This window comes from Oxyura jamaicensis, chromosome Z, assembly GCF_011077185.1.
Source record: "Oxyura jamaicensis isolate SHBP4307 breed ruddy duck chromosome Z, BPBGC_Ojam_1.0, whole genome shotgun sequence".
Taxonomy (NCBI): domain Eukaryota; kingdom Metazoa; phylum Chordata; class Aves; order Anseriformes; family Anatidae; genus Oxyura; species Oxyura jamaicensis.
Genome location: NC_048926.1, coordinates 51434978 through 51458915, shown reverse-complemented (window position 1 = coordinate 51458915; position 23938 = coordinate 51434978). Strand labels below are relative to the sequence as shown.

Below are 23938 nucleotides of genomic sequence, written 5' to 3'. Positions count from 1 at the left end.
CGGATTAGCAGATATTGACATTCTCTTCTGTATCTGTCATTGTTAAAGTTATAATCAAAGTACTCTTCTTTAAGAATTGAAGTTGATATCTTAGAACCAGCATCAAGAATTCTTTACTGAAGAATATTTCACTTCATATATTTTTATTGTGTAAGAGGAAGATCCTTACCATTCCTTTTTTTTTTTCATTTATTTTATTTTCCTTAATTTCTTTTCTAACTATTCAGTTTGAAGTGGCATGGCTAAAACAGTGGACATAAATACGTATATGCTTTTCTTTTTATCTTTGCTTCCCATTGAGCAGGTCTGATAAAATGGCTGATAAAATGTCTGTCTTTGTAATTTGCTTGTTTTAGCTTTGACAGTATTTTCAAAGTGTATAGTTTGATACATTTACGCTAGACGAATTTACCTGCCTCTGTCTAGGTTGAGGAGCGAATGTCTCTGTATACTTTAGTTCACTTTTCTTTGACAATTTAAATGTCTTTTTTCTTAGTGGAATAAACAGCATAAAAACAAAAGAAATTTCAGCAGCTCACTTAGGCTTACTTTGGTAGATAGGAAATTTCTAGACAAACCCACACACTCCTTACTACATACTTAAATTTGTAGAGATTTTTTTTAGAGCGTATCAAGTTAAGACACAGAAATAAAGAGGAGGGTGGATTTTTTTTTCATTTTATCTTTCACTGTAAACATTAAGCGGCATCCTAGTACAAAAAGTTAAACTAATAAAAGAAAGTTTCACTTACATTTTTGTGTAGCAGTGTGGATGCTGTGTGGGCAGATGTAAAAAAGAGTTTTTTTAGGAGCAAGTATTGTTTAACCTGTACTGGTGGTAGCCACCACGTTTAATCTGTCTAACTGCAGCTTAGAGTCTTGTGTTATGCCTGTTTGAGACTGAAGAACTTTATGAGCTGAAATAGGTGATAGTTACTGTAGGAAACAACCACTTGAGTTTTGTTACATTCTAAGAGTTACTGCTGGTACCAAAGGTGCTGCAGGCTTCCTTACACATTCATTATACCTTAACGGCAGAGATGTGGTCATCATAAATATTCATATAAACAATAATGACCAACAAGTTAAATTAAACTGTTGGGTTTCGTTCAGTTATCTTCAGAGTTGACCATTTTTTTTAGTGTAGCAGAAGGAGAACACCTCACTTACCTAATTTGTGGGCAAGTTCTTTGCTTAGTTTCTAGTGTAGTTAATCCATGTCCCTAACATTTTGGAAATACCGGGCATAGTGTGTGATTTTCTGGCTGACTGTACTGGAAGGGTTATACGCCAAAACATTTTCAAATGCAATAAGCATGAGCTTTGTGCTTCCTTTTCTTTAGAAACTGTTTTAAAAGGAACTTGCTCGCATAAATTCCTGTAGTATGTTTTTGCATCCTAAGTGGGATCCTACATGTGTTCTTACTGTCACTTCTCAGTTATATTGTCTGAACATAATTGACTTCACTTTAAAAACAGGGATTGTTTTCTATTAAATTGCTTTTGTTTTCAGACATAAAGGCTGACTGGAAATCAGTGTGGCTTTGTGTGTTACAGAAAGATCTGCATGTCTTGCAGTTCTGTGCAACCATCTCTTTTACAGGAGCAGCCTGACTTTCCTTTAGGGCATTGAACAAGAATTATCTTTGGGATCATAATGAATTGGATTTCAAAGTTAATCCAACTTTAACATGTTATTTGAAAAACAGAAGCAAAGAGCAGAAACAGTTCAGCACTGACCTCACAAACATTCTTAGTTAACACTATGTAGAAACAGATGTGACTATATCATGATACAGCTGATGTGCAATTCCTGAATTATTCTTGATCTTACTTTAGCACTTGTGTAAGTAGATGGTATATGGAGTACATGTGTCTAGATACACAGTACGTCTGTTTGCTTTTTTTTTCTGTACAAAATCTATCATACTGTTCTGATCTCTACATAGCCTGTATTGAAAAAGCACTGCAGAAATAGAAATGTTTATGAAGTGACTAATTAAATCAAGATATTCTGTGCTGTTGACCTTCATTAGTTCATTATCAGCAGTAAGGATAAACTGGTAGTATGCTAGAAAACATGAGCAGAAAGTTAGTCAAAGCAACTATTGTTCCAGTACAGTGATACTGATTTTTTTTCTTCTCTGAAGATATGTGCGGTAATAAGTATCTTTACAGCAAAGTTTGCATAACTGCTTATTTTTTTGAAAAAGTGAAGATGTAAAATGTCTGAACTTGTAGTTTTGTGTAAACACAAGTACATACCATTCTTTAAACTCAGATTGATACTATTATTTTGAAGTCTGAACAGTAAGAACTCAGATTAGCCAAGGGATGTCAATTCCTTATTTGTCTTAATGGGTAATGCACAAGTATCTTTAAGCTAGAGCTGTTGTATTATTTGTTCTTGAGTATGTTGCCCTCAGTCATACATCCACTGATTATTCAGAAGTATTCTTAAATGAAAACAAGCAATGTGCTCGTGCTGCTCTTGGGTTGAGTTGAACAACTTCTCCCTCATGGTATAAAACATGAGATGTTATTTGGTTCTTCTAATTGCAACTTAGTGGTCTTAGTAGAGTAGCATTTGTTTCCTCTATATTTTTATAATCTGTTGTTTTTTATAGTTACTGTTAATTGTACCCTTTTCCTCCAAGTAACTCAACATGTTTACAATGTCAATAGTAGTGTTCCACTAAAATCAATAATATTTTTAGCTGGGGAAGGAACTGGTATTTTAGTTCCTGGATTTCTTTTTTTTTTATTCCCTTTCATTTTTTTCAGCTTTGTGTGGGAAGTAGCCTTTAAAATGTTGCTCAGCTGCAATTCAGAATATGGTAATTTTTTCATTGGTGTTTTTGATTTTTTTAAAAACCTGCCGTCTGCTTTTAACAGAAGAAAATAATGTGTTTTACTAAAAACTCATTTTACCTGTGATACCATTAGTACAGTAATCAGTTCTCCTCAAATCATTCATATAATAGGTGTACCTTTTTTCCTTGATGTCTGCAGGTATGGTCCAGTTTTAGTCCGTTTATTCCCTAAAAGGTGGGGAATTTGGTGTAAGGGATCTCTAGTCAAATACACATTAGCTTAGATAGTTTGTTCTCCTTAATCCTCACTAGGTTGAGAGATTCTCCTAGACATAACTTCCAGTCTTCTTCCTGACTTGATTTGGTTCATGTTCAGTTGATTAAATTACTTTGCTTGTTGCCACCAGTGCATAGACAGTAGGCTGTTATAACTTGGTTCTAAGTCTTTGTCATCTATCTAAGCATAGCTTAGTGTAAAGAGTATCAGGGAACCTCTCAAAGGCTAGAGTTTGACAAGCAGGTTTCTGGCTAGAAAGCCTGATTTCCAAGCTTACACTGCAGGAGACTTTTCTTAATTACATCAGGAATGGAATGGTAGCTGTAAGGATTGAACAGCATAGAGAGGGAATATAATCTTAACTATGAAGACCGAAGTGTAAAAAGTTCTGCTTTTTTAATAGAATTTCACAGTGTGTTCATTACCTTGGAACTCTACTGTTCCAATCAAGTGCATAATGAAACCACCAGAATATATTTGGAGTTAAAGCCACAGAGCCATGGCAAGGTTAATACCAGATGTTCTTTACTCTTCATTGAATGACTCAGATTTGGGTAGAAGTAACATTTCTCCATTGAAACTTTTTTGTGCCTTTCTTTTGCCTTATTCCCTTAAAATGGTAATCATGTTACTTCTAGTGACAGGTCAGTCCTATGAGAATATGGTGACTGAAATCATGTCAATGGGCTATGAACGAGAGCAAGTAATTGCAGCATTGAGAGCCAGCTTCAACAATCCTGACAGAGCCGTGGAGTACCTTTTAATGGTGAGTAGTTTATTCCATGTGTACTCTGCTCTTTCATTGTTTAGTTTGTCCTCATTAAATGAGAATTTTAACTTTGATGTACTTGTTATTTTGAATATTGTTTTTTAGGATCATAATGTGCTGCTACAGGAAATAACGAAGTTGTCTTTAGCTACGTTTATCACTTCTTGTTTTTATTCTGTGTTGATTGTTGTGGTTATATGTGTAAAGTATGCCCAATTTCAGTGATAGTTGTAACTGCTAATGACTGGCTCAAGAAGTGATTGTTGTGACATTAGTGACAGCACTAGCTGTGTTTTTTTATTAGTATATGTAACTTCACAAGGGCATCTTAAAAATTCCTGTTTATCATTCTTACTAATCGTGCACAATGTTTATATTAATGTATTCTGTGAATGGAAAGATTCATGAGGCTTTTTTTTTTTTTAAAGTGTGCTCAATTTTTAATTGGTGTTTTAATTTAAGCAGCATTCTGGACAAGAAACAATATCTTGTTTTACAAACATAGTTTCAAGGGTGAAATGAACTCTTCAAATACTTTGAACAGAATATGAGATAGACTGATAGGAAAGCTGGTTTCCTGACCAGCTCTTGTAAAGCTTCTATTTTGTAAATGAATTTTTTCTTCAATAGTTATAACGACACATCACCATCATGGCTGCTACTCACATTAATGATGCCAAGACTTTGTAACCCACAGTTTTTAAATGGGCAACGAACATTTTGAGTACATGGTTGTAGACAGTCATGTTCTCATGTCGTATTGGGCCAAACAAAGGTGATGAATATTGTGTTGCCCTAAGGGCAAATACCAGTCCAGCTGCTGTTTGTCTGAATGTCACTAATATTTGTTCTTCATGCTTTACAAGTGTTGGTTTTACTGCAGGTTCATTGTGTATTTGGTCTGTGCATAATAAATCCAGTGCCTCCTAGAAGTGTTGCATTTGCTGTGCATGCCCCAGTGGTGTATGCTGTAGTGCCTTTACAGTCAGAATGGTGTTTCCCTGCTCTAGCTTATTCCATTTCTGAAATCCTTGAACAAAAACAGAGCATCCTTGCAATGAAGTTCAATGCATGGCATGTCTACCAAACTGATTAGGTCTGTACTCAGAAGTTCATCTCTTTTTCAGTAGGTCCTTATGTTTAAAATGAGTCTTCCTGTTAACACAAGCTGATCCCTTCCTGTTTCATGTTATCCCTTACTGAAAATATGTTCTCTTCATTCTTCTTTTAGCAGTTGGAGAAAGGAGTGGGGAGAAGGAGTTTTGCTCTTAGATAACTTATTAGTGGACATACTTCTATTTTACTCCTAGAAAAATGCTGTTGCTGCAAAAAGTCTCTTAGATTGTTCTTAGTCTGATCTGAATATATTCCTTACCATCTTTATGCATCAAGAAAGCTTTTCTTTAGTTGGTACTGGTCCATTGATTACACAGTTCTTTGATCTCCTATTTTATCAGACTCCAAACAATCATCAGTGTTATCTTTTAGATACTTTGCAGAGTAGTGTCAGGAATTTGAGCTCTTAAGTGTATTCCACTATCCTGCTTTAAAGAGTCGGTATGAAAAACGTGACTTTAAACTGTTGGAAAGAAAAGGTCAAGAGAGTATCAGTGCTTAAACTGTAGCTGTTCCCTAGATTAGCACTGAAGATTCCACTTGCTGTCAGTAATTCAGGTGACAAGCTGTTCAGTTTTTACGGCTGAGGATCTAGATTCTCTGTAACCCTATATGCCTCAGCTGTGTTTGTAGGAGGCTCCAGTTCCAAAACACACTGTTCCTTATGCCTCAGACGTGTCTTTAGGGGATGTTTAGACTCAAATCTGGTTTTGACCCAAGGATTTCCCAATCCTTAATTAGGAAGGAGTTCTGTCTTTCATCCAACCATCAGACCAGACCATTGGTTGCAACCTCTTTGTTTGGAAATGTTTATATTCCTTGGGCTCAGCTTGATGTGGTTATTATGTGCCCCTGTGGTGAAAAGTGTCAGCTAAAAAACTGCTCCAGTGCTTAGTTAAACTGTAATCAGATTTAATCCACCATAAGGCAAAAATGCCCTTCTCACAGTCCAAGCACTGTTTACATTCCAAATAAATTTTATGTGAATTGATATAATGATTTATTATGGTTTGTATAGCTGAATAAACCAGGTGCATACATCTCACTAGTCTAATCTGAGTACCATCATACATAGTCTTGTTTTTTTTGGATAATGAGAGTTCAAGACTGTATTAAAGAGTTGAGACAATGTTCAAAATGATAAATTATCTCTAAGCAAATTTGGTTAAACTAGTTTCCATAGTGCTTCTATTTGAGAGCAGCCTTAAAGTTTAAACAAACGTTTGCTGTTTAGTCATTGCAATCTGTATCCATACTACATAAGTCTGTGAATACATGAAGTCAATCTGCAATTTCAGAAAATTGATCCCAAATTCATAGAATCATGGAGCCATAGAACGGTTTGGGTTGGAAGGGACCTCAAAGATTGTCTGGTTCCACACCCTCTGCCGTGGGCTGGGACACCTCCCACTAGACCAGGTTGCCCAAAGCCCCATCCACCTTGGATTTCAACACTTCTACTTCCAGAGATAGAGCGTCCACCAATTCGCAGGGCAGTCTGTTCTACTGCCTTACCACTCTCGTAGCAAAATATTTCTTCCTAATGGCTAATCTAATCTAAATCTACTCTCTTTAAAAACATTACTCCTTGTCCTATCACTACATACCCCGTCATACAATAGTTCATACATAATGTTTGGATTCCCAGAAATAACTGATTTGATGTGAAAAGGTATTTATTGCTCTTTAAAGCAATGCTAAAAGAGAGAGTTACAAATCATGTCATGAAATTTCCTTCCCCCTCTGTGGAAGGATGAAAGTATAGCAAGCTGATCAAGACAGATAAAGGTAATAAAGTGTGTGACTGGAAAAAATGCATTTATTACAGCAAGTGGCTTAAATATGGACTCATTGTGTTAGTTGGCTTATACCTTGATGTGCTTCTTAACTCTTAGATAAGGCAAGGTTTTTTCCTGGAACACTGTGCAGTTCTACCTTTTTAGATGTGGCCTTTATATTATCTGCATATTTGTCTCTTTTGTCCAGCTACAGCAATGAACATATAATGTGAAATAACGTATTATAGCAGAATTTTCAGTCTACATTACCTACCACTGACTTCTATGGTAGGTTTACCTAACTCTTACCTGTTTACAGTGATGTGGTGGTTTAAACCTGGTAGGCAGGTAAGCACCACAGGTTTGCTTGCTCACTCCCCCCCAGTGGGATGGAGAAGAGAATCAGTGTAGTGAAAATGAGAACACGTGTGGGATGAGATAAAGACAGTTTAACAGGTGAAGCAAAAGCTGCTTGCACAAGTGAAACAAAACATTCATTCACAACTTCGCATCAAAAGACAGATGTTTATCTGTTTCCAGGAAAGCTTCACTACTTATAAAGGTTGTTTGGAAAGACATATGCTGTAACTCTGAACATCCTCTCTTTTTTACTCTTTTCCTAAGTCTTTTATTACTGAGCATGGCACCATGTGGTATGGAATATCCTTTTGGGCAGGCAGGGTCAGATGTCCTGGTTGTGTCCCCTCGCAGATCCTTGTGCACCCCCAGTCTCCTCACTGGCAGGGGGTGTGAGAAGCTGAAAAGTCCATGGCTCTGTGCAAACACTGCTCTGCAGCAACTAAAAACATCAGTGTGTTTCCAACAGTATTTTCATTACAAATCCAAAACATAGATTCGTACAACTACAGTGAAGAAATTAACTCCATCCCAGTCAAAAACAGTACAACTGAAATTCTGTGTTTTTTTTTCCACCCTCCCTGTTCCTTATGCATAGTTGTTCCCAAACAGAAGGGTGCTTTATTTTCCTTTGAGTTAGGTGAAATATATTCTGTTACACCAGTGCTGTTGCCTTCTCAATTCTTGGTGCCCTGGAAACTCAGTATTTTCAGGTAGAGGATCTTGTGTAGTTTTGTCCCTTAGGACTGCAGCGTGGAGGATGGGAAGGGCAAATTTGGTGCAGAAATCCAGTGACAAAGAGCATGGTTAGGGTGGTAAGGGTTTCCTTGTAGGACAAAGGTAGTAGGGCTGCACAGTCCGTCTGGGCTGCATAACCTGCATTCTAATACAGTATAATTTGTCATTTCTAGATTGTTAGGTTCATTGCCTTGAGCAATTCATAAATAGGTAAAGCTGTTTGCGTACAGCAAACTAAACAAAATACAAATTAACTATTTCTCTTTACTGCTGAAAGTTTGATAAGCTGAAGTCTTTTTCACACATAAGATAGAGTAAATGACAACCGTCAAGCTGTTCAGTTGAAAAAAAGAGGTCCAGAGAGCTGTGATCTTATCTCTCCTTAATGTCTTGCAAGAAAAATGGATCAACTATATCGCTATAATCTCAGTTAGCATTGTGTGCTATGATTCTGTTGCTGAAATGTAACTTTAACTAAATACAGTGTTATAATATGCTATGGTGTTATGAAAATAAACTTTTCTGCTCCTGTCAAATACTTTGGAACACAATTCAAAGCAAGTATTTGTTTACACACTTAAATGTGCTTTTAAACTGATGCATTACATGCTTTACTAGCTAGCTATACAAACCACACATTTTCATTATCAAAAATAAATCATTCTTGTCACAGTATCCTCTCCCACCTGTAAATGCACCTGTCACAGCATCTTGTGTTGTATTTGCAGTGAAAACATTAACATTTTCGCTTTGTTCTAAAGAGTAAATAATACATGCAGTAAACCAAATATTTTTTAGCGTTCTGTAGGTAATAATGTCAACTGTGGCTTTAGGGTATACCTGGAGATAATCAGGCTGTGGCTGAACCCCCTCAAGCAGCAAGCACTGGTTCCTCTCAGTCTCCAGCTGTGGCAGCAGCCGTAGCAACTATACCTACAACTGCTAGTTCATTAGGAGGTAAGGAAGATTATATTTGAGAGGATGTGATAAACTTATGCATTTAAGCACTTTGTGCTTCAGTGAATTTAAGTTCCGTGGACTGATTAAAGTGAATTGGATAAGAACTGTAACATGAAAATTTCGTGTGATACTTGCTTAGAACATACGGCTTTTTATATGTGAATATATCTGGAATAACACATGAAATGTCTAATAGTGCAGTGATCTTGCACCATTCCTTCAATTCAGTATCTTAGCGTTAAATGTAAGACCACAAATGTGGGGGCATTGTACTTTCTCCCACTTAAGTTCTAGCTTCCTACTTTTGTGTTTCCCTGTGCACTGTTGCGTGTGACTATTCTAATACATTTACCACTTGGATGTTGGAATATCAAGGAGGAAACACACAATAAGGCTACATACAAATGTAGCACCTGTGAGACCTACCATGAGCTGGGACTCCTTGTGCTGCAGCGCGCCATGTGGACAGACGGTTTAGGGCCTGCTGCAGAGAACTCTGTCTGAAGGGGAAATAAATATGTGAAAGGAGTATAGTCAGTGAGTAGGAAAAGTCTGTCTTGGTCTATGGCAGAGACAGTATCCAAGGTGTAATCCTTGTTAGAGGACAGAGTATTAAACACTCAGGTAGGACAGACAGGTAGTCATGGCATTATCTGCAAAGAGAGAGTGTGGGAACGGGATGTTTCAGAGCACTTCTGACTGTTATAAATTCAAGGCAATACCTAATAGCACAAGATATATGGGATGCAAAGACTCACTCGAGAAGGAAAGAAGTGACTGATTGCAGGAGGCAGAATTCAGTTGTAGATGTAGAGACCAGATATTAGCTGGCTACGTGTCTCAAATGAGGTTACTCAGAGATAAGACATAAAGAGAAGTCTGGAGATTAGGGACAGAAGCCTGTTGGATCTCTAGAGAAAGCTGGGTGAGAAGAAAATACTTGGTTTAAGCTTAGTAGCAAGAATTCTCAGTTAAAGCTATAGAGTTAGTGTGTGGAAATAAGCTCTTCTATTTTTCAATGAGGGGTATATTGTCCACTTTTGTGTTCTGTTTCTGTCTACAATTATAGGTATGCATTTTATAACAGTTTTGCTAACTTTCTAAAAGCATTTAAATTCGCTGTTTTGTCAGGACATCCACTTGAGTTCTTGCGAAATCAGCCTCAATTCCAGCAGATGAGACAAATCATCCAGCAAAATCCTTCTTTGTTACCGGCATTGCTACAACAGATTGGACGGGAAAACCCTCAGCTACTACAGGTGAATCTTTAAATAACAAAATATTTCTACTAATTTTGATTTAGACATTGAAAAGGGAGATGTTGACATTACCTAAGATAACATGTTAATAGCAGTTCCATGATGCTGTTGTTGGTTTTTCATCAATTGTTGCTGCATGGAACATAAACTCATAGAATGGTTTGGGTTGGAAGGGACCTTAAAGATTACCTACCTCCAACCCCCCTGCCATGATTGCCCAACGCCCCATCCAACCTGACCTTGAACACCTCCACGGATGGGGCATCCACAGTTTCTCTGGGCAACCCGTGCCAGTGCCACGCCACCCTCTGAGTGAAGAATTTCCTCCTTATGTCTAATCTAAACCTCTTTTAGGTTCAAGCCATTACCCCTTCTCCTATCACAACGCTGCACTGAGAAAAAGTCCCTCCCCAGCTTTCCTGTAGGCTCCCTTTAGGCACTGGAAGGCCGCTATAAGGTCTGCCTGAAGCCTTCTCTTCTCCAGGCTGAACAACCCCAACTCCCTCAGCCTGTCTTCATAGGAGGGATGCTCCAGACCCTTCATCATCCTCGTGGCCCTCCTCTGGACTCATTCTAATACGTCCATGTCCTTCTTGTGCTGGGGTCCCCAGAGCAGAATGCAGTGCTCCAGGTGGGGTCTCACGAGAGCAGAGCAGAGGGGGACAATCACCTCCCCAGCCCTGCTGGCCATGCTGCTTTTGATGCAGCCAGGATACGGTTGGCTTTCTGGGCTGCCAACCCAAGAGGGGCGGGTCACTGCAACTGAACTTAAACATGAAATTGAATTTCTTTTGATTTAATCATATTTTACTACACATTTCTATGCTTGCTTTTGGCTGCAGAATTTACTGAAAATAGTAAGTATCCTTACTTGCTTGTTGGCAGAACTACACATGCTTTATTTCAATGTATTTCTTCCTTTTATTCTCCTATGTATCACAGCAAATAAGCCAACACCAGGAGCATTTTATTCATATGTTGAATGAGCCAGTTACAGAGTCCCGCCAGGGCTTAAGTGGCAGTGATGATGGTGCCAGCACAGGAGGAGTAGCAGAAGCTGGAAATGGTCATATGAACTACATTCAAGTAACACCTCAGGAAAAAGAAGCTATAGAAAGGGTAAGCCTTTCTGCTTTGAAGTGTTATTTGGCTATTTTTTTAGGGTGTTCACTGTGTTTATTGCATGCTTACAACATGCTTTAACTTATGCTGTGTTTATTACTTTATGTTAAGTAGTTTTGAATGATTTTTGATATTTCATAGTTGGTGTAGCCTAGTTTGTCAAATCACATCTCTTCTTGCTCTATAGCCAATGAGTATAAAATCTCTCAAGTCCTTACTTGAAAGATATAGAGCCTTGTAAGTGATCAGAGGCCATCTCTAATAATTGATGACTGAATGAGTTTCCCAGAGGAAAGGGACCCTCTTGCTGTCTCAGACAGTACTGTTTAAGGTAGTGCCAACTATGATGGATTTCCAGGTGCAAAGGAGCATCTGCATGGTCATTCTTTGCAAACTATTGGGATAGTTAAAGCTCTCATAGTTAAGTAGATTAGTTAAAGTCACTTCTTAACCCAGTTATTTGTCTGTCCATTAGATTTAGTTAATTACAGCTTTTTACGCAGGTAAATATGTCTACAAAAATACACTTTTGAAGGTGTACCGCATTCATAAACACCATGTGTAACACTCACTAAATATGGATTTACATAGATGTCAATGCCTCCAAGATGTTTTGATTTTTTTTAAGAACAAACTGTGAAGAATTATGTCATAATGTAGTAACAATTCTGTTGTTTATCAAAGAGACTTTTGTTAACTGACAAAGCAAAAGGTTTTGTAAGGATTATCAGAAAAACCCTTTAATATAGGTGTCAACTTTCTAAATATCAAGAAAATGGACATTAGACAAAATTAGTCTAATAAAACTGCCTGCTTCTTGACAGTTCGTTTCTAGTCTGCTGCATTTCCTTTTAAAACCATTTTATGCAGTAGAATATTACCTCTACAACCTGTTGCAAAATCCAACAAAGTGAAATGTGTGCTTCTTCCTTCTTTCATGAAAAACACACCTTAAAACTTAGGTGTCATAGTGCTACAGCTGACACCTTGATGCTGTTCGGAGGCACAAAAATCTAAGAATGGTTTATAAGTGATAAAAGGAAGTAATTTCTTGCAGAGATTTGATCTGTCCTATATGTAAAATGTCTTGCAGGTGCAGTAGGGATTTTAAGAAAATCCCTAGATGACAGTATTTACTTGCCTTCGGCTAAAACAAAGATTGTTTTGCAGAGTTTTTCTAAGTGCAAGCTAAACCCATTGCCACTGTAACAATCTCAGCCTCTAGTATTCTAATGCCTGTTTGTCAGTGTGTCCCAGATATTAGTCCACTGACTTGTGAAGAACAGATTATGCTTAACTGTCTTCTCATAGCTGAAATTTTTAGTCATTTTTTAAAAAGTGAAAGCCAGTTAAAACAACTGAAAGTATGGCATAATGTGGTACATTATGTTGTCTGCCAGTGATGAACAAATCAGAGGCTGGGAAATCTTGCTCCAGGCAAGTTTTGTTAAAATTGCTGAGCTTTGTATAATTAATAGCTTAAAATGAGCATTTTTTCAATGTTTTTTCAACAGCAACGCAAAGTGCAGTTACTTCCTGACATTACTGTGACCCAAGTCTGTTTTAGCGACTTGCTGTGGTAGTGAAAGAAAAGTGATAAAATTTATGGTGCCACCTTGCACTCACATAAATCACTTCTTTCAAATAAGAACTTAGTTTTGGTTAGTAAAGACAGAGGCAACACCTAACTCTGCTCACTAGAGGTTATATTGAGCTAGACAGCAGTGTTGTTTCAAAAAAAGCATTAATTTGCTCAAGTGGCATCTGAAGATACTAGACATACAAAGAAGCTTATTATACACACTGTGCTTTCTAAACATGTTTCTTTTCTTCAGTTGAAGGCATTAGGATTTCCTGAAGGACTTGTGATACAAGCATATTTTGCTTGTGAGAAGAATGAAAACTTGGCTGCCAATTTTCTTCTACAACAGAACTTTGATGAAGATTGAGAGGTTTTTTTTTTTTAATCTCACACCTCACACCAGTGCATTACACTAACTTTGTTCACTGGATTGTCTGGGATATTTGGGCTTATATTCATAATGCTTGGTGTATGGTATAAGGGTGGGGGAGAAGAAAATGTAGGTAACAAAGTAAAGAGAAAATTAAGTATGTCTGCTTTAAATTAGCAGATGCAGCAAATTACACAATGTAAAATAATATACAACCAAAAATCAGCTTCTGCAGGTATTTAGTTCCTTCTATAAACTGTAGTTTAACTTTTTTTTCTTAGGGTTTCATTCTTACTGTACTAGTTCCAGAAATGTAGTATAATGCCCGACTTCATGCTCCTTTCTACTTAATATTGGTATTGGAAATAGCCTATACTACCTAGATTCTACAATCTGTATTTCATGGCAACACTGGATAGCAGCTTTGCAAAATCCAAACGATCTGGGCAAATGTAAACATGAATACCAAAATATGGGTAATTATTTTCCTGTTTCAGATTAGCTCAATTAGTGCAAGAAGCCCATTAATTTTGTTAAATGCTGGATTAAAAAAGGTTTTCTTCAAATGAAAACCTATTTCAGTTAATCATCTCGATCATTAATTGAGAAATTCCTCCACCCACCCCCCATAATCTGAGAAGCTATATACAGACAAGTAAAGTTATTCTTCTGTTTACATCTTTTCTTTTGGGGAAAATTGATAGATAAATAATTACTGTTCACTTTAATGTTATGTTGCTGTAAAGGTTTTAAAAGCAATAGATTGCATGTTTGGTTTTGTTATATGCGCTCCTGTGAATTGAATATTCTTTTTCTGCCAACAAACAAAATGCAAGCTTCAGTTTTGTCTGTAGCAGTGAGACTTCATTTACCATCAAATAAAATTACACTTTCATACTTTTGTTGGACCAACTTTTACAAAAGAAAATATAAATAGAGTTGTAAGCATCTGAAGATACTGGCATTCTGATCTTGAGTAGATTGTAATGATCAAGCAATTTCTGACCAGTAAGGACTTTTTTTGGATGCATTTACTTTATGAGGAAAAGAGTTTAGAGCTTGCATTGTCAAGCAAACAATCAAGTTACTGCAGTTCTGAAAGAGTCTGCAGACGTAACTTCCTTTATATTGAAAATAAGCTCTGATTATATAGTTTTGAATTTTACTTCTTGTACCTAATTATCATTTACTTCATTTAGTCATCACAAAATGTAATGTCGTCTTTTCACATATGTTGACTTTTAGAGACAATTTTGCCCATCATTGCAGTACTAGTGGTGAAAACAAATACCATTTCTAACTAAAGTTATTTTATTCATTCTTTGTGTGAACACAACTTGGGGATCTTTTGACTTTTTACTGTTGTACTCCAATTAGCTGGATTACAATTTTATCTATATAGTAACCAAGAAGATATTAGTATCATCAGAGGTACAGCAGTGAGCTGTTGTACCACTAATGGTATTAATGATTTAGTGGTATAACCAAAGAAGGATTTTCTGCTTAGATTGTGTAGCAGTGGGTTTAACAACTACTTAAGCTAAAAATACAAGTCAAGTGTCTGAGGAAAAAGGTGCAAGAAACACTGAAGCATTTGTATTTTGTTTCCTCGTTGCTTGGCCATAGTCTGTAAATAATTATCTGAATCAAATAATTAAATGTATTAAAACCTTTTTCTTTTTATCCTTAAACATCTGTGATATTTTTTCCAGATAGTGTGTATGGTAGTTATTCAGATTTTATTCTTTTAGGACTTCATAGGTGCGTATTGTTTATCGGTGATGCAACCAAAATTGTATCGGTAGAAGTGATACTGCTAAACAGAAAATAAATCTTTCATAATGCTTCATTTTGCAGAAGTTAACATTAAGACCTGAATCATCCAGTAGGTTTTAACTAGGCAGAAATATCAGTATATTTATGGATTTCAAGAGATTGATTTTAATGATGTAACACTCTGCCGTTAAAAAGGGGATAATTGTTATCTGTAAAATGAGCAGCTGCCAGATGCTTGAAAAATGCCAGATAGATTCAAGTATTTCCTGAATGTACTTTACTACATAGCTGATACATAAATAAAACAAAAGCTTTTAGTTTGTGGGAGTCTTCTGTACTGATGAAATTGTTTGCTATCAGAAATAACCATTCCTTCTCAGGAAGATGGAGAAGAAATGAAGAATGTCTGTTGGTGTTTCAGTCTGCTCCCTTCAGTTACGATTCTGAAATGCTTACTCATAAATGCATTTGAATTAAAGACTGTTCAGCTTTGTCTTTGTAAAAGAGCTGGTCATTTGTAACTCTGTGCAGACTGACTGATGGGTTTGTAGTTGCTATGACTGAAGCCTTATTAGTAGTTATGTTCCCATTTTCCAGAAGTGGAATGGTGTTCATATAACTTCTGATGACCCGTTGTCTGATTTTTATATACTAGCAAAAACTGTACCTGTTCTCTGGGGCCCCCAGCACAAGAAGGATGTTTTTCTGTTCGAAAGGGTCCGTGGGAGGGCTAGAGTTGATAAGAGGGTTGGAGCACCTCTCCTATAAAGAAGGGCTGAGGGAGCTGGGGGTGTTCAGCCAGAAGAGATAGCTCAAGGGTGACCTTATTGCAGTTTTTCAATACTTAAAGGGGGCTTACAAAAAGATAGTGACTTTTTGCCTGGGCAGACAATGACAGGACAAGGGGGAATAGATTTAAGCTAAAAGAGGGGAGATTTAGATTAGAGGTTAGGAAGAGAGGGTGGTGAGGCACTGGTACATATTGCCGAGAGAAGCTGTGGATGCCTGTGGAAGTGTTCAAGGCCAGGTTGGATGGGATTTTGGGCAACCTGGTTTGTTGGGAGGTGTCCCTGCCCATGGGATGGGGTTGGGGAGTAGAACTAGGTGAGCTTTAAGGTCCCTTCCAACCCAAGCTCTTCTATGATGCGGTGCTACAAATACTGGAATATTTGCCAAGGAGAACCAGTATCACTGTAGCTGCAGCTGAAAAGGAAGAATATATGGAACTTACGGCGTTGAGAAGGTAAGTGTGACCTGAACAAGTTGCACAGGCACACTGCTGCATGCTTCTTACCATGTACTGCTAGGAATTGTCTGCACAGAGTGCTTTTCAGCTTGTTTGCTGAAGATCTCTTAGGCATTTGGAATAGTTATTCTGTTGTATATACTTCTGCAGTCATGTCTAGAGACCTAGAATGAAAAGTTTCTTTTGCTTGCAAAATAGGTACCTTTCTATTTTGATAAGGCTTGAAGCATTAATGCAAATACTGTATGACACAAAGGGCAAGGAGCAACATCCTTCTGATTCTTGTTGCCTGAGATAAGGATTTGAGATGTGATAGACCAGGAATAACCACGTATTACACCAGGCAGCTGTTTGCTATCCCAGGGGAAGGTTTCGCAGCTACCCTTGTAATGTGAAGCATTTAACTCTTAAAATGTGCAGCAGCCAAAGTTGAAAAAATGGGGCAGTATCTCCAGAGTTCTTGTGTGTCTGTTTCTGTAGAATTGGCAAAAATCTTCTAAAATCAGTTATATATTCTTAGTGATATTTTTGAATTAAACTTCCCCCTTCCATACATGCACCCCTGTCTTCACCCTAAATCTCTCTCTCTTTTAAAATTCTCTCTTCCCTATTGGAGAAAACGTGAGCTGCAAAGGACATACTGTCAGCTGGTGTTAGAGAATGGAAGAAGAAAAATTCAGAAGCAAAGGTTAAGGAGTTGGATAAGGAAATGGTCAATCTTCGTACTGAGTTGCATATTAAACTAAACAGTGAGTGCTGAATCACTCGGACAGTAAAGGTTTTCTCTGTAGAGAGGTTAGGCTGAAGAGTAGAGCCTGCATCTGGATGAAGAGCAGTAGTGTTTGTGAAAGGGCATTCCTGGAAGAGTTAAAAAGTGTATTGAAGTTTGAGAGGAGTGGCATGGTGCAACAGTACTGAGCGGAGAGTCAGCTAATGAGTGAACTTTTGATGGGACTCTGCATGTATATATAAATAAGGAATATTCAGATTGATAGAGAAAGCAGGAAGGGAATTAACATATTCAGGGAGACATCAGAGGCAAAGAAATGAAAGGCTCCTTTTTGCTGCTAGCTCTCTGTCTAACAAGTTGCTTCTAAAGCTGGTTCTGAGAGGTGATAAAGAGGTTACAGAAGAAAGAGAGCAATAAAGGGAAGCAAATCAGTTTATATGTTTGTGAGAACTCTGCCTACAGTCTTGGATAGTCCAGGCCCACTGAGGTGCTCTTGGTTAAAGCTGCAGAAAAAAAGAAAATTCTAGCTACGTATTATGTTATTATGACCTGATGTACTCTTTGGGTCTCTTCAGAAGCTTTTGTTGCTCAAGATGAGACCAATGGGTGATCCACCTAAACTGTACATTTCACAGTAAGATTACTGTTTGGTTTATTTGTACTTCTGTAGTGGGTGTACATGGCAAGGCTTTGGTAGTGGGGGGCTGCAGGGGTGGTCTCTGTGAGCAGAGCCCAGCAGCTGCCCCTTGTCATATAAGGGACCTGCTGCTGGCCAGAGCCAGGCCAATATGTGATGTTGTTTGCACCTCTGTGAGAGCATATTTAAGGAAGGGGGAAAAAAAAACCTTCTGTGCAGCAGCAGCTGGGAGAGAGGAGTGAGGCAGTGTGAGAGAACCATCTCTGCAGCCCCCAGGGGAGTGCAGCAGGAGGGCAGGAGGTGCTCCAGGCAGGCAGCAGCAGTTCCCCTGCGGCCTGTGCAGGGAGAGGCCCCTGCTGGGGCAGGCTGTCCCCCGGCACCCCATGGGTCCCACATGGAGCAGATCTCCACGCTGCAGCCCGTGGAGGAGCCCCCGCTGGAGCAGGTGGATGTGGCCTGGAGGAGGCTGCGGCCCATGGAGAGCCCCCGCAGGAGCAGGCCCCGGGCCGGAGCTGCAGCCCATGGAGAGGAGCCCACGCAGGAGCAGGGGGCCTGGGGGGAGCTGCTGGCCATGGGGGACCCGTGCTGGAGCAGTTTGCTCCTGGGGGATGGATGGAGCCTGTGGCACGGAGCCGTGTGGGAGCAGTTCTTGAAGAAGAACTCAGTTTGCAGGCTCAGTTGGGGAAGGACGGCATCCCGTGGGAGGGACCCCACGGGGAGCAGGGGCAAGGAGGGACTGTGAGGGAGCCGCAGAGACTAAGCCTCAGGGACTGACCGCAGCCCCATTCCCCTGTACTGCTTGGTGGGAGGACGTAGAAGAGGGTGGATGGGAGGAAGGGTGTTTTTAGTTTATTTTTAACTCTAACTGCTCTAGTCTACTAGTGATAGGCAATAAATTATATTAATCTCCCTATGCTGAGTCTGTTTTGCCTGTCACAATAATTGTTGAATGATCTCCCCATCTTTATGTCAAACCTTGAGCCCTTTTCATCATATTTTGTCCATCATTCCCTTTGAGGAGGGGGAGTGAGAGGAGTTCAGCTGCCCACCCAAGAGAAACCACCACAACCTCCTCAGAAAATACCAAATTTCCTGTTGGTAAAGGGTAGGATTATGTAGCATTCCAATGGACCAGTGCTGCAAAGTTCATTTGGACAACTAATTCTGATGGGATTACGCCACAAAAGTGTGAATGCAATTCACGACTCACCAGTACATGTGTTAAATTGTAGGAAGCCGCAGCAGAAACTCGGAATAATGAATCTCAGCAGAGCAGCAAGGTCAAGGTGAGAAGCTATCAGGGAATATGAAATAGGGTTATAAATCAAAAGGGCCATATCATTTTTTTTGCAACTGCTGTAAAAAAAAGAATTGTTGTTAAAGGAGGACATAGCTATATTGTTTTTTCTTTCTAATTTCTCAGAACTGAAAGCATATGGCTCACTGGTTCACAAATACTAACAAGGTAAAATAAATGAAAGAGCTTTTTTTTTACACCTATTTAAAGAGTTCGTGTAGTGTCTAGGTTACTGTTCAAAATCAGTGACTAATTGACATCTGTAAAACGTGTAACCTTAGTTGGCCATGAACAAGAGCGATGACTTCACTCACTTGCAGGATAGCTGAATGGAGAGATGAAATTGCTGGACACAACTGTTTGGTATGGCAGTCTGTGAGAGAGGAACATAAATAACATTAAATAGTGTCTTTGTATGCTGCTGCTAGCAATGAGGCTCACCCTGTATTCCTGGATTCTGTTCAGAAGTTGCTATACTCCAGAGGTGTTGGAAAGGATCTGTTGCTTTGCAAGTTTACCAAAGAGTCAGCTTTGTCAGTTGAGGTGTATATCCTACACTGCTGGGGATTCAAACTGAAAGCTCAGAATGCAAGTGAGGAGGAATGAGAAGGTCACTGACTTCTTCATGAAGTGTTAAGAGCTTATCTTTTTTTTTTTTTTTGGGGGGGGGGGGGGGGGTCACATTACTCCAGCCTCACTTTACATTTCTATGCTTAAATTGAATTCATGCATTTGAGGCAGTGTATCTTGTGTTCATGCCATCAAGTGGGAGAGATGTGGTGTTTTTAATGAGTTTGGAGAGTGTAGTTTGAGGGAAGATAAGGCAAATTGCTTCCAAACCACTAGTCATGGATCCTCTTTAGTCACAGCAGGCCAGCTAGGAGAAAATTGATTCTACTCAAGTTTGCGTTTAAAAAAGTGTCCTTTTGTGAAGTTTTCCTCACAAAAGTGATAACAAGCATGTTAGTGGAGGTTACGTCATCTAGTTACTTCTAATGCTGTCCCTTGGTGGAACACAGGCGAGATGTCCTTTATGACGTGACCTAGGGAGAAACAAAGAAGAGCAACCAAGAAATACATTGTTGAAAGCTACTTTAGCAAGAAAAAAACAAATAGGTTTGATGAGTGCATAGGCAGAATTGTGCCATGTTCTCTGTATTTAGATTTTTGTTTGAAGACGCTGGTGCTGTAGTTTGTACTGCTGCACTGCTGCAGTTTGTGGTGTCTTTAGAATGCCTTATTATGCCTTAATAAGCCTTACTATGCCCTAGTAATGCCTTTAGAATGTCTTATTAATATCCAAGTGATTTAAGTCTGTGTTTACATCGGTAAGTATCTTGGCGGTAAGACGTCATTCGCATGATTGTAGTTTGTAGGTTGAGGAGCTGCAAGCTTGCCATCTTATTCCTTCCAACTAAGAAAGATCTCTACTTGGCTGTCCCATCATCTTCATAGTCTGTATGGTACAATTAGTATATTGTACCAGTGTCTGGAATAATGTTGTTGTTCTTTTTATGTAGCTTCTGTTTGGGAGTTTTTCTTTGTAGAGAGAGAAAAACAATTAGGAGTGCTGAGACAAATGAAACCAGTCTTTCTGTATTCTTGCTGTTTATTAGATTCTGCTAATCTCCAGTTTTGTGTATATGTGGACAATTCAGTTCCCTGAAAAGGACTGAAACGTTCTTTTGTAGAAACAATTGCAGGGTCATCATTATAAAGTGGCTGTAATCAGATTCAAGTACTGGTTGCTTAGCTTATTGCTCTCTCTTCATCTCCGACCCCAGCAGCACTGTTGCTTGTTTTCATATTAACAATTATATTTTGTAATTGTGGAGTAAACTACACTAAGAAAATGAAAATTGTGCAGTTCACCTGACAAATTAGCGGCTCCAGATGTGTAGACAGAGGCTGCACAAAGCTGTCCAGGATTCCTGTATGGCTGTCTCACCGTGCTGCTGTAAGGAGAGAGGGATGGGGTGATTATTTGGAGCAAGAGAAAGTAAAGGTGAGGCATTCCAGCAGCATGCAAGTGAGATGGCTAGATACCTGAAAAAGCCTCTATCTCAATTGGTTATGCAAGAGTTTTTATGGAGATAAGGAGTTACGCAGTTTGAAGTATTGGAGTTGAGGCTAAATTCTTATTTCTACTCAAAATTGTGTCACTTACCAGAAAAACATTGTAACCTCGGGATACTGGGATGTATGTTGATACTTAATCTCCATTTATCTCTGTTTCTCCACATCTGAATGTGTAAATCTAAGGACAAATAACAGTTCAGAGAGCTTGAATGCATTGCTGGGCATCGTGATTTAGGTTTGTCTGGGAGAGTATACTAGAGTCTGGTCCTGTGCTTGATCAGAGTAGAGGCTGTTCGGCAAATTTGAGTAGACTGACTAGTGTAAAGGGCTGTTACACTCAAAAAATAATAATAAAAAAATAAAATCATGACTAGGATGGAGGTGAGATGTGGGTTTTACACATACTTGCCAATCTGTGTTTTGTTAGAAAACTGAGTAAATCATTTACATTCTCTAAGATTCCCTAATCATTTTCTTCTAATTTTTCAGTTTAAAAATGTCTGGAAGGAAACTTTCCATGCTTGATGTCTGCCTGTACTCTCTGGTTTTTGGATATGTAAAAACAGTGGTGCTGTTTTGGAAAACAATATTGAGACAAGGGCATTGTTTTCCAATTTCAAATTTGTTTCATTGAGCAGAGGTACTAGATACGTAGATGTTCTTGTGTGTGGTGTCTCTTTTCCACCTGTGTGTTTGGGGACGGGAAGAGAAAAAAATCAGGCTTTAGTTTTTTCCTTGGCTTCTGATGCTCAGTGTCCACGCAGATCTTCTGTGGTGTAAGAAGTCTGAAACTGTAGTCTTGACTATTCATCATGCCCATCTCAACAAACTTGAGAGCTTTTGTGTAGCAAGTTAATACTTCTGGTGTGTGCAAGAATGATTGTCTGCCCTACTCAGAGTAAGCTGATTTTTACCATTCTTGCAAGGTCACTTGTACGTGGTAGGCATGGAAAGCAGACTGTTGACCACTGTGAGAAAATGCTGCACTTGAAATCTGTAGGCTTGAAGTTTGGGCAGCATCAGCGGAAAGGAAGAGATTACAGGGAATCAAGCTTTGGTTAAAAGAGGGCACTTGGACTAAAAACAGACAAAGGCAAATCAGAAGAAAACTATCTTCTGATAGTTTCTACTGTCTTCTACAATAATTGTTGTTTACAAATGTGTAAAACTTGAGCTCTCCGTTGATGCTATTTTTATTAATTTCATTTTTTCCTCCCTTTGTCTCCTTGTACGTATGTTAGTTTGAGATGTTCCATTTCCGTTTGGCAGCAGCTTGTGGGGCTGTTTGCAGATAGTGTGCAGGTCACAGGGTATGAGCGAGTCACCAAGCTATGGCACATCCAGCTCTGGAAACGAGTCCAGGAATCACAGCATTTATCTGCCACCCACAAGAGTCTGTGAAGGCTTTTAACGGTTTCTCATCTTGTTCTTTTTACTATTTTGCTTACAGGATAATGTCCTAGATCAGTTACAAGCTTAAACCTTAGTTGAAGTGGGAAGGCTTTAAACTGAAAGAGGGTAGATTTAGACTGGACATATGGAAAAAATTCACTATAAGGGTGGTGAGGCACTGAAACAGGTTGCCCAGAAAGGTTGGTTGCCGTATCATTGGAAATGTTGCAAGTTAGTTTGGATGAGGCTTTAAGCAACCTGATCTGGTGGAAGATACTCCTGCCTGGGGCAGGGGAGTTAGAAATAAATGATATTTAAAGGTGTCTTTCATCCCAAACCACTCTGTAATTCTTAGTATGACGAAGTCAAGATTCACTTGGATCAAACATTGGAACATGGTGGTTGTACTTTCTCCATCTTTGGAGCTTTTTGGGTGCACACTGGCTGAAGCCCTGAGCATGCTGGTATGACCCCATGGCTAATACTGTTCTGAGTCAGGCTGAGGACCTCCAGGAGTCCCTTCCAATCTGATACATCCAATATTTTAAGTACTTTTGTCATGCAACCTTGTTTTTCGTAGTGGGGGCATAACTCCTGAGAAGGCTTATCCTCGATTTCTTTATGCTTTCCTTTTCTTTAGTTTCATTTTTTTAGAGTAGAGTATGACGAGAAATCACTGGAATGCTTGTTTCTGCCATCTCTGTTCTTTGCCACTTCACATTTTAAGTAGATCTAGAAATTAACAATTCAAACGTGTCATTTCTTTTAAAAAAAAAAAAAATCACCAGTGATGTTGATAAAAGTTGGATTAGGCTGAAATTTCCTCCTTTCTGAGGAAACAAAATACCAGAATCAGGTAAAGAGTTAAGTGGCAATTCTTAGCCAAAGATATGTGACATCTACCATAAAGTGAAAGAAGGATTTTGAATAGCATATAATGTAAGAATAGCATATAATGTAAATTACCTATGCATCTCCTGTAAAATTGTTCGGTCCCCTTTACTTGGTGTGAAAGGAACTGACCATCTCTTCATTTCCCACAATTGGCTTGCATTTCCATCTTTTCTCCTCCAGCTAAAGGCAACTTTTAGTGTTTTTAAAATAAATAAATAAAATAATAATAAATCTTTTTTAAAAAAATGCTTAGTCAATATATATTTGTAGTGTAAAAGTTTAACAACAACAAAAAAAAAGACAAACACCCTCCCGAAAATCTTGTGCTCTGGTAAACACACAATCGAGAGGAGTGAGAACCTGAATTTTCTAAAATGGTAGACAGATGTCATTCTAATAAAATTTTACTAAAAATCCCTTACCATTTACAGATCAGCAGTTTCTTTCAGTCTGGGTTTAGGTTGGGAAGAAGTCAACAGAACAAATCACAAATACCTTTCAGATTTGAGTGACCTATCTCCTAGGCTTCCGTCAGGGAAAAAACCTGTTAAGTCCCCCGGGCGAGCTGCCTGAAGGTAGGAGAAGACATACAGAAGAATCCAGGTAGGCTCTAACAGGGATTTCATTAAAAACAGCGTGCCAAGATGGTTCTGCTAGACAAATCAGGGTCCTCTTTCACAGAAGACTCCAGGAAATTTTCTGCTTCACTTGGAAAGTTGAAGTGTGTCTGTGTGAGGTTATTAGAA

General features: G+C 38.7%; 1 protein-coding gene and 1 long non-coding RNA gene across 2 annotated transcripts in view; both read left to right on the top strand.

Annotated features, from left to right (window-relative positions):
• The window catches only part of RAD23B (RAD23 homolog B, nucleotide excision repair protein), a 40843-nt gene extending 25609 nt beyond the window's left edge, over positions 1-15234 (top strand). Inside the window, exons 6-10 of the mRNA XM_035309593.1 lie at positions 3729-3856; positions 8682-8805; positions 9940-10067; positions 11010-11186; positions 13025-15234. Of these exons, the coding sequence (XP_035165484.1) occupies positions 3729-3856; positions 8682-8805; positions 9940-10067; positions 11010-11186; positions 13025-13138 (671 nt within the window). The 3' untranslated portion in view covers positions 13139-15234. The remainder of the gene's footprint in view (positions 1-3728; positions 3857-8681; positions 8806-9939; positions 10068-11009; positions 11187-13024) is intronic.
• Positions 15235-22402: 7168 nt separating this feature from the next.
• Positions 22403-23427, top strand: LOC118155675. Its single transcript, XR_004745955.1, has 2 exons — positions 22403-22813; positions 22901-23427. It is a non-coding gene; the product is annotated as an uncharacterized LOC118155675 (long non-coding RNA).
• The last annotated feature ends 511 nt before the right edge of the window (positions 23428-23938 follow it).